Here is a 10,843-nt window from a genome sequence, read left to right on the forward strand (position 1 = left end):
GACGGAGAGCTCCTGAATCACTGGCACTCTGCAGCCTGCTGAGGTGTGCACCCGCTTGAAGCTGGTTCATACAACAAGGGTGTGCACACACAGTGAGGGAGGAATGTGATCTTATTTACTTGGGCTGGGTGAAGCTGGGCGCTGTCACAGGAGGTGAACGATGTCTTTTTTGTTAAGTGCATTGAACGCTTCCTCAGCAGTTCAGTCATCGCTGACAGGCTGAGCTGTGTCACCTCAGAGTGACTCACAAGTTTAACTTTCCATGTTTTAGAGCAATCAAGGACACGTTGACAAACTAAGAGCCCTTTGATTTCCATTGGGCAGACAACACGGATTAGGCAGAAAGTTTGATTAAGATAAAAGTTTAAAATACAAAATATTGTGCAATTTGCCATTACAGTTGCCGTTTGAATATTTTCTTATTGAATAGTTGAAGTGTAATTTTGTGGTTTTGTTCACACCCTTTCACTCCCAGGTAACTACATAAACAGTACAACTATAAGCTGAGTCTCAAAGGGTCTGATACATCACCTCGCTTACAGAATTCAAATAATGAACGGCAAAGTTCTGTATTATATCAAAATCAGAAGATTCCTCCCAACAGACAGCCAAACTGACCCAGCACCAGTCTCTTCACAGTCCTTTGGATTACGAAAAAGGTTACTTCATTTCATATCAGAAGATGTGTTTGATAATACAAGTCAGTGAGTTTGGCATCTTACTCCAGTTGTTTAACACTGTCTTCCAGTTGCTGATAAATCTGAAGGACACAGTCAGCTGGCGGTACCTCAGGTCTGAACCAGGCAGTGTGAAACTGCTTCTGGCTCTGTTTGTTTTTTTTAACCCCTCATTGTTTTATTTTGGCTTTTATTGGTCATTGTTGTTAAATGTCCTCGTGCATTTGCCCTTAGAATCGCCCGTGTTTAAAATGTGCTTTAGAGAAACGCAGCCTTGCATCGCCAACAACACAAACTCTTTTTGTTGAAAGAAAGTGCCTGAAACAGAATTTGATAAAAACAAAGATTACACAAAACAAACTGAGAAGAGACTGTGAGAATGCGTCAAACACTCACTGTTCGTGAAAGTCCAACATCGGAGGTTCAAATCGTATAGGTCGGCAGTTCCCACGATGCGGGGACGTGCTGTGAGAGACAGGAAGATGTAAAATCAGCAGCGTCAGCATGCCAGGAAAGAAAGTTTCCATGTTTGTGTGCATTTCAAACAAACTAGAGGCCAAACACACAAACACAGACAACGCAGCCTGTGTCCAGGACTTTAAACAAAGCATTGAGATGGACATGAGACCACTCCCATCTGCAGTCCAACATTTACAAACATAATGAGTCCGATGAAAATCCAAAAGACTGAGAGAGAAGCGGACAAGACCGATCTCTTAGCGTCACATTTCCAGTTTGGTGCGCTCTCACATGAAGGCAACACCATCACTAGTCAGCATACACAGGCACAGCTCCCCAAACCTGTCTAACAACAGGTGTATCTTTACAATAGATAGGGCCTACGGGGAAGCTGCTCTTTTTTTTGGCAGGGTTGATATGCAGCAAAACTATGTAATAAGAGCCGGGAACTTCATCATTTATAAAAAAGGGTGTGGTCCGTGACAAAGCTACAAATTATTTGATGGGGGAAAAAAAAACCACACCTACATGTACAGAATCTCTGCTGTTAAAGTTTGGATGGCACCTCCTCCCTTCTGCATCACAATGAATAAATCTCTCACGTGTTAATCATCCTAAAATTACCCTGGAGTCAGACAATTTACCAGAGATCAGTTTCACCTTTTTCCTACCAGGCCTACGCGTACAGGAGCAGACAATAGCTGCAGCAGTGTGCTTCAATAGCAGAGCTCGCTGGAGACGGATGGATTTTCATCCCGAGGCTGGCAGCAGTCCACACACAGACCTGACCATGCAGTGTGTTCCTCCTGGATAATCTCTCATCTGCAGCCTGTCCTCACTTCTCTCATTAATATAACAACTACTGACAAAATTCTTGTGGGATTAAAGATTCAAATGGATCCTGGCTGTGAATTCTGTGTGGTGATCTTTGCTCCGGCACTTCAGAGCTAATGTGTTGAATGTCAGTGGTGTAATTTGAGTAGCTGGGGAGATCATGAGGAGGGCTGCTGCCTCTTGGTCTAAAAGGTCTACATATGTCCATTTAATGACGGGCTGTATTTACGACGAGTGCATTTAAAACAAACAAAAACAAACACGTGAGAAGCATTTTGGTTCCCCCCTGAAGTGGCCGGCGTTCTTCGAAAAAGAGAACACTGAACATCTCTCTGTTGAGCATTATTTCCTCCTCATATACTCAAATAGCCTTAACACACAGACTTTGAGGAAAAAGGGGAAGCTCAACTTTCAGAAAAAAAAAAAAACATGAATCAACAAAGCCAAACAGCAGAAGATCCCCTCCCCCCAACTTGAGGGAGTGGTCATACTATGCCTGTGCAAGATAACCCTTTTATGGACAAGAACACAAAGTACGAGTAGTTAAGGCTTGCTGCACACTCAAGCCAGACAAAAACACACATGTGTAAAGTTAGGATTGGGCGCTGATGTTATGTAGAGGCCACTACACAAGAACTGAACGATCCTGGTGACAAAAATTACTTCTTACTTGAATGTTTGGACAAAAGAAATTGGAATTTCACTGAAACTTTCAGGGAAAATGCAACAAACCAAAGTATTTCCTCTTCAAATGCTCTTAAAATTGTTATAAATAAAATAACTGACAACTTGAAGAAAGATTTGCCACAGAGATAGACCTTTTTGTTAAAAAGTTATATCCTTAAGTTAAACCACAAACAGCTGTTCCAAGCTCTCTTCAAAGTCACCAGACAACATGCGTTTAAACACCCGTTTTATTTGCAGCACACAGAACTTTTGGACTATTGCTGTCTCAATTGGTTAGTTTGTTTGTATTGCTTTCCGACGTTGGTGCTTTAAATGGTTAGTTTGGACCCAGCAGGATATTTGCACAACACACAAACTTAGAATAAAAATCAATACAGATAGACCAGATCTTTTTTTTTATTATTTATTTATTTATTTTTAAAATGGAGTCTGGAGGCTTTGAGAGAGAGAGAAATGTAACAGCTTTTTCTTGCAACACAAACAACATTTGTTTACACAAAGGTCCGTCTCTGTACAGATCTTTTACTCATGAATAATAACATCAACCTGTAACAAACACACAAGCACTTTCAGTGGATGAACATTACTATCCTGCAGCCATTACAGCCCGTCTCAGTAGCAGTTTGAATCATTTGAAGCTTTTTGTGTCCATTTATCATTTAGACCAAAATATGTAAAAAAATATAAAATAAAAAATAAAAAAAAGACAACATGTCTGCAATGCCAAAATCATCCTTCCATACTGTGAAATCTTCTGCAGTACTGTGCAAAAACCCTTAAGCCTGGTTCATAATTCTGCATGAATCTACGCCTTATCTCCGCCATAGTGGCCTACACCGTCGTGAGCACTACATACTTGTGTGTTTGTGTGACTGCTTAGGGTAAGGGTAACCTAAAAAAATGCTTGTTAGCAGTGCCATTTCTCTGCCTGTTAGGTCGCCAGTTTCCAGTTCCCCCACATTCTCTATTTGTTTGTGTGCAGGAAATCATGGCGCCTGAAACTAAGACAACAGGTGCGTTCAAATTGTCCCTCCTATCTCCTTTCACTATCCACTTTACCTTAACCCCGGAAGCATTTAAGTGGCGGCCATGATAAGAGCCGTTCAAATTCTCTAAAAGTTAAGGAAAGGTGGGTCAATGCTTCCTTTATAACCTCCTTAAGCATAGGACACACTGGACCATCCTTTACGAAAGGAGATGAGATTTGACGCCCCACAATTCCTTGCGGCCGCAACATTTAAAGCGACTCGCGCATCCAACCGTTCACGGACATTAACGACGATCGTGAAGAGATAAAAAGATAAGAGACATTTTTATCCAGATGATGTTTTATTCAACATATTTCATTCACTTAAGAATACTTTGTGCAGTTGTGCATTTGTATGTTTAAAAAATTATGTATATCTTGCAGAAATGTAACAATTAATTTCACATTTATTTTGATGTTGATTTATGATTGGACAGGAAGGTGATGGTTTCACTTTTCTTACTTGTAGCCTGGTAGTCTATATTTCTTTTATTTCAATCCCAACCTTTTTAAAACTAGGATTATTTCCCCGGTAAGAAGGCACAGTGGAAAGTTTTTTAGATGCGTTTTTTGTAGTCCATTTTCTGAACACTGTAGTTTAACCACAGCAGACTCACGTCATTAACCTCCACCGGCCCGTCTAGCATGCTAGCATTCTAGCTTCTGCAGGATTTTGCAAATGAGAAAATACCACAAATGTTGTAAACACAGGAAATACGATGCTACCCAGTGGATAAACCACAGGGCTTGTGGGACGTGTTACGTCCACGGGTAGTTACATTTCTGAGTAGGTGAACATCAGGCTAGGTATGTAGGGACAGGGCTACCCGAACCTACGGCTTATGCTACAGCATTGATTTGACGCAGAGGTTAAAATCAGGCATTAGGCCAACTCCGGCTTGGTTGTTTTAGCAAACTTTTAATGACCTGTCATGTCATTAGAATACAACCAAAAAATATGTCTACAAAATAAAATAAAAACAAGACTTCCTGTAGCCCACAGTCCCTCTAGACCCTGAGGTGCATGAATGTGGCAGCAGCTCGTTCCTTCCCTACTAAGTCTATAAAACTCTTCTAACCAAATGCTCAAACGAAAACCCCTTGGAGGTCTATTTAGCAGCTAGACAACCCAATGTCAAAAAAAACAATCTTAAGGCTCTCCCTGAGGGCAGCCGACCAGCTGACTGTTTTTCTAAATATGATTTCACTGCATTGACAGTGTGCTTGGGATCTTTGTCACACTGAAAAATAAATCCACTAACAATCACAGTCTTCCTTGACTGAAGGAATGGCATGATGAAACAATAACAGTGATAAAACAACAAATCTGACGTCTACATAGCACAGTTTATCAAAGCATTTTAGTGCATTCATGAATTCCCACAGTGCAAAGGAATAAAAGTCTGACATTTTTCAGATACTTGAAAGTAAACTAGGAGTTTCCTAAAGCCCTCCTCTGTCTGCTTTGTCTGTCTCTGCACTCACAGTCCTGACTTACATGCATTGTGACCTTAGCAGGGACGCTGGTATTGCTCGGCTGGTTGAAGCAATCATAAAGAAATGAAACCAACTGTCTGTCTGTCTGTCTGTCTGTCTGTCTGTCTGTCTGTCTGTCTGTCGGTCGGTCTCCCTCCCACCTCGTCACTGTGGGTACAAACTGTCACACTCACATTAGCTGCCTCTGCGGTCTGAACCTGCTTAACTGTTGTGTCAGGAGATAGTCACAACCGGGGTCTGGTCGAATGCCAGGTGACAGACACACACACACTCGCTGAGGACACATGTCACTAACAGCACATGTTTCAGAGAGCTGGGGGGGGGGGGGGGGGGGCAAGGTGTGATCTCGAGAAATAAAAGTGCCTCTTTGCAATTCTGTCTGCAAATGATGCAACTCTATTAACAAGCCTGTTAGTAAGATTGTGCAGCTTCAAGTGGTTTTCGTCTCGCCTTGTTGGCTCTGGCAGCTTCTCAACTTGATGCTCCAGCTTTTTATTTGTGGTTTTCAAGTGATACTTTGATGTCAGCCACATGCAATAAAATGGACTCTTGTTTGCCTTGCTGAAAGAAAATCCTTGCTGCTCCATATGACTGAAGTGCCTGATGCATTTTCCAAGTTATTGGAGTATCATTTCAACAGCATCATGGTTTTCTACTTCGTTTGTGCATGTCCTGTTAAAGTTAGAAGCACTACAGAGCGTGCTGCTGTTGTTTTGCCCTCGACAATTCAGTTCGGGAGCTCCCCAAGGCTATGCTTGTGTCTTCCTCTTATGCTAATATTGCAGCAACACTTCAAAGATGTATAGTGCCTGCCTACCAGACCACACCACATAAACATGGTTTCTTAAGAGTTCTTGCAGCAAAATATTTACAAAGTAAACTTACCTTTGTTGATGAAATAAACTAAAATCAATGTCAGACTCGGCCTGCAAAGAGAGAGACACAAGATTTACATTTAATTTAAATGAGCCTTACATTATAACACACAGAGTGAGGCATGTCATTTGCAAATCAAGTATAGGGCTTTATTTGAATGTATAGGGCGCTTTCCTGCTTGGGTCTTGTGTGAACGCTTCTGTGTTTAATAAAAAGAAACACAAAACTCAAACTCACCTGTAAAAGGCCTCCTTCACCAAAATGTAAAACTTCTAGTATTGTGTCTGACTGAATGAATGCTGTGAAAGAGAAAGAAGAAAATGCCATGTAAGTGTCAACACTCTCACCAAAAAAGGGGAACAAACTAATTTATCCACAGTTTAAAAAATGTAGCACCTATAAGCACAGGAAGGGGACACTATATCAGAAAAGAACAGATCTATAAATAGCGAATAACTCCTCCCAGTCCTCCAAAGCCAAAGTCATCTCTCTGTATATCTTCAAGAACGGCCAAGTTATATTGCTAGTACAGATAACTTTATACTGAACTTTGATCTCTTGTACTTCCCCTGCAGAGAAGACACAGATCATGCCTGAGATCTGTGTTCATGTTCTGTCAAACTTTGTCAAAGGAAAAACTGCAAATAACACTTGTGATTTAGCAAATATACTTTGTCTAGGGCTGAACTTGAACCAGAACATTTATAAATCGTTTTTGGCTGTTCTATACAAAGCTTCAACCAGCTTCAGTTAAATGCCACACCCAAGTCCTGTGAGTCTCAAACCTGTAAGACACACCCCGGCTGCTGGCCTACTTTCTCTAGTGTTTCAAGTCATGTCACAATTGTTTCTTTAACTATATTGTCCAGCATGAGGTAAGAGAAAAAAAGGGAAAGAAGCTGAGCAAAAGTTGTCGGCTGCTCAGCTCGCAGCTCTCAATACACCAATTTTTTAACAAGGGGACATGTAGATGACTTTGTTCTCAGTACAAACCTCTGTAATGATGGACACTGAAGGAATTCCAACCATTAAACAAAGCTGAGCTACTAAAGCAGACAAGCCATAGCCTAGCTCACACAGCCCCTCTCTCTTTTTTTAACCAGCAGAACACAGGTTCATTAATTTTAAAAAGGGGAGAACTTCTCTTATCTTTTGTCTCCTGATAAAATAAACTTGTGAAAATGAGAGATGAAGGGTTGTTTTAAAACTCTGCAGCCTGCTGTGCTGTTGCAGCTAGGATTGTCACAATACCAGAATATTAAACTTACATACAATAGTAGTTAAAGTCAAAATATATTTGTTATGATAACACAGAAAGAACAATTCAAGTTCTAGGCACTAATATTGGGTCATTTCTTGTTTGTAATGTGGCCACTTATCATCTCTCTGTTCTAAAGAAACAATGAAACTTTTCAATCTTAACAAGATGGCAAAAAAACTTAAGAACCATCAGTATGTGCTGACCTGGATTTGAACGGACCACCACTGCTCTCTCAGTGACCTCTGTAGCATCTGCTTTGCTCTGTGTACTGACACAGCTAAAGATCACAGTTGACACAATGGACAACTACGTCTTTTAAAGTGGTTATTCAAACTGTTGATGAAGTGGCAACTTGGCAGGTCACTGTCGATGAATGATGTGAATATCTAAAATGAGGCTCGTCTTTACTGTCTTTCCCAAGCAATAAATAGTACATCTTGAGATTTATTTCAGCTGTGTTCAAAAGTTTGAAATCCTTTGTAAACACTCGACAGTATGTGAGAACTGTTATTTTACCTACTGAAGGATACATAAACCAAAAAGCTAAAAGCCTAAATACAACTCAATACTCTTTTACTTTTACTCTACTTGTATTATGCCTTCATTCTACAGAGCAGATTTTTTATCTGACACCTGTGAAATCTGACAGCCTGATGCCAAGATCAAACTTTGCAGATCATATTCACAGCGCACTTTCAGCATGGGAAGCATTTATTAAATTTGACATGTGCTAAACTACTGCTGATTTTACATTAAATGTGGGCTCCTGAAAAATTAAACGTCAACAATGGTGAGAAACGTTGGGCACATTTAGCGAGAGATGGATACTTCTAACAGACTATATCACAACAGAAATAAACCCATCTGGTGTTTTGAGCTAGCATGCAGAGAATTAAAACCTTCCCAGCCGTATACGTTCTCGCTGTGCAAGTACTGTATCACTACCACACTTCATTTTAGTAGGCTATTTGTCCTTTTTCACCATCATAGTTAAAACAATGAATTTAGCCATCAGATGTCTGGAAGTTATGAGAGTAACATGCTGAGCTAACGTTAGCCGCAGCCCTAGAGGTAAAACAGGACAGAAACGGGGAAACACTGACTTAACGTTAAACCGTTTTGTCAGTGTTTTACTGGTATCATTCACCAGGGAAAAAAACGTTAAAAAAAATATGCTCTGATGAATAATGGAACCCAACACAAGCTAAGCAGCAATAGAGAAGTTCAACTATTATTAGGATCAGATTGGCTGGTAGCCTCACTTCTTGTCTGGCAAGGAGCATCTGAGAAAGAACGATTATAACAGAAATCTGCATTTTATCAGTCGTTTTATCTGTAATAAATAACTTTAGAACATGCAAATAAACTATCGTCTTCAGTCCAAATCACCTCCTGTTTTCCAAAAAAAACATTGACAGCATCATCTCATTAATCATATCTTGATAAATATTTAAAAATCTATATTTCTACATATACCTCAGGACTAGATTCAAAAGCCACAGCAGATGATCTAATCACTTGACACCTTTCAAGATTAAGCTTCAGATATTACACAAGCTCATCAAACTCAGATGAAGTCAAGTTTTTTGACATGTGTGGATCCTGTGAGGGTTGTACATTTTTTGACTAGTATAGGGGTTAAAAAATAACTTTTCTTTCTGTATCTCAGTTAAACACAAGAAACTAAATAGGGGAAATCAATAGGATAAGAACACTGAACAATTGCATCAGGTGCAAGTTTACAGAAAGCAAAACTTGATCGTATTCTTTCACTTTCTTTTCTTCTCTTCTTATCAAGTGTTTATTTGGGGGGGGGGGGGGGGTTCCAAACTATTAAGAGGACAATGTCCTAAATACTCTCAACAAAAATAAGCTCCATCCATGGAAAACATTGAGTGGTCCTATTCATAACAAACGAGAAAAATTGTAAAAGAAATCAGGAAGTTTTATGATTTTTCTCCATTGAATATCACAACTCCTGGCATGGACCCGCACAAATCTGTACTTATAGTTTTAATAGTGAAATACTCCTTGGAGTGATATCATTCAGTTTGATAAGCTTGCAGCATGGACATAAAAGAATGAAGCATGACGAATTGACTTCATAATATTTGCCAATAACCCGTGCAATGTGCCTCTATCAGTCAAGAGCAGATAAATGTCTGGATGGTGAACCCAATGTAAACATTTTATCAGCCCCCAGACACGTTTCAGGGTTGGCACAGCTTATCATGGACGTGGACTGCAGCTGTCCACGCAGGACTGGTGGACTTTATTGTCACTGTGACCTGACACGATCACTAGATTTGACAGCTGGACACTTCAGTCTGTTGGATAAATAAATAGCATGCGGCTGTTCATTTGGCCCTGATGTCAGATCAGTGCCAAGCTGGCATAGACCCAAGGGGTCAAAATCAAAACCCTCAGCCACGTTTACAAATGTAAGTCACCTGACTGCTTCAAACACTTCCTTTATTGAGTTCTGGGTTGGGAAGTTAGGTTAGCCCATCCTGCCAGTGACAGACACACAATGTGCTCATTTATGTTGACAATCCGACATCTCTGAATGCAGATGCATTACAGCAGCTCATGTGTGCTAATATAAGTATTAGCCACGGTGCTAAGCAGCTGGTTTGTGTTATTTAGTGTTTTTATTGGTGGGAGCGTTAGCCTGACTTAGCCTTATAAGGAGGGGATGACAACATGACAACATGCTACAAACGAAGCTAACATTAAAGGTAACACACATAGCTGACTAAAGGTAGCACTTTTACTCTGAACTGGAAACGCCATCCAGCTCCAGTTAAAATTCAGTAAATGGCAAAGAGAAGAAGATTACATGTAGCACATTTAGAGAGGTATAAATGTTAGCACCGTGTTAAAGTTGGCCCGTAGAGGTAACCTCAGCCCCACACTTCTCTGCGGAAGTTAGCGCCACAGCTAGCCAGCTAAGTTACAAACCTTGTTTATTGGCCCGCGTCGTGTGAATAAAAGCAATAAATAAAATCCTCAACAAGCCGATGCCTGGTGTTCTCGATGTTGTGTGAGCTCTTTCTGAACTCGCCATGCTGCAGGTCTTTCTGTTTACGATAACAACCGAGCGAGTGAGCGGACATGCCCGAGTGAACCTCTGCTGACTCTGTCAATCATCTCAACTGAGCAGCAGCGAAACACCGAGCAGGACGCTGGCCTCGCTTCTTCTGCTGCTGCTTCTTCTTCTTCTTTGGTTTCTGGCGGATCGCAAACAGCTTAAAGGTGCATATCGCCACCTACTGTACAAGAGTGTGTAACATCACATCCGGTACATCATGTCTTGTGTATGAGGGACAAAAAATGACTAAAGTATAAATAAATGAATAAATAAATAAATGTTCGGAGAAATGCATAAAATAATGTATAAATAAGTAAATAATTAAATAAATGCATCAATAAATATATAAATACAATATATACATGCTGAAAACAATACATCAATGAATGAATAATAAATACACTTTGTTAATGAAAAAGGCTATTTATATATTT

The 10,843-nt window shown here is 40.2% G+C and overlaps 1 protein-coding gene across 1 annotated transcript in view; it reads right to left on the reverse strand.

The window, feature by feature from the left end:
* tmem131 (transmembrane protein 131) overlaps positions 1-10,449 on the reverse strand; it is a 39,010-nt gene extending 28,561 nt beyond the window's left edge. Inside the window, 5 exon segments of the mRNA XM_020631292.3 lie at positions 1,074-1,142; positions 6,067-6,107; positions 6,295-6,356; positions 10,280-10,403; positions 10,405-10,449. Coding sequence (XP_020486948.2) covers positions 1,074-1,142; positions 6,067-6,107; positions 6,295-6,356; positions 10,280-10,403; positions 10,405-10,434 — 326 coding nt within the window. The 5' untranslated portion in view covers positions 10,435-10,449.
* Positions 10,450-10,843: the final 394 nt, after the last annotated feature.

This window comes from Labrus bergylta, chromosome 6 (genome assembly GCF_963930695.1).
Source record: "Labrus bergylta chromosome 6, fLabBer1.1, whole genome shotgun sequence".
In the NCBI taxonomy this organism is placed as follows: Eukaryota; Metazoa; Chordata; class Actinopteri; order Labriformes; family Labridae; genus Labrus; species Labrus bergylta.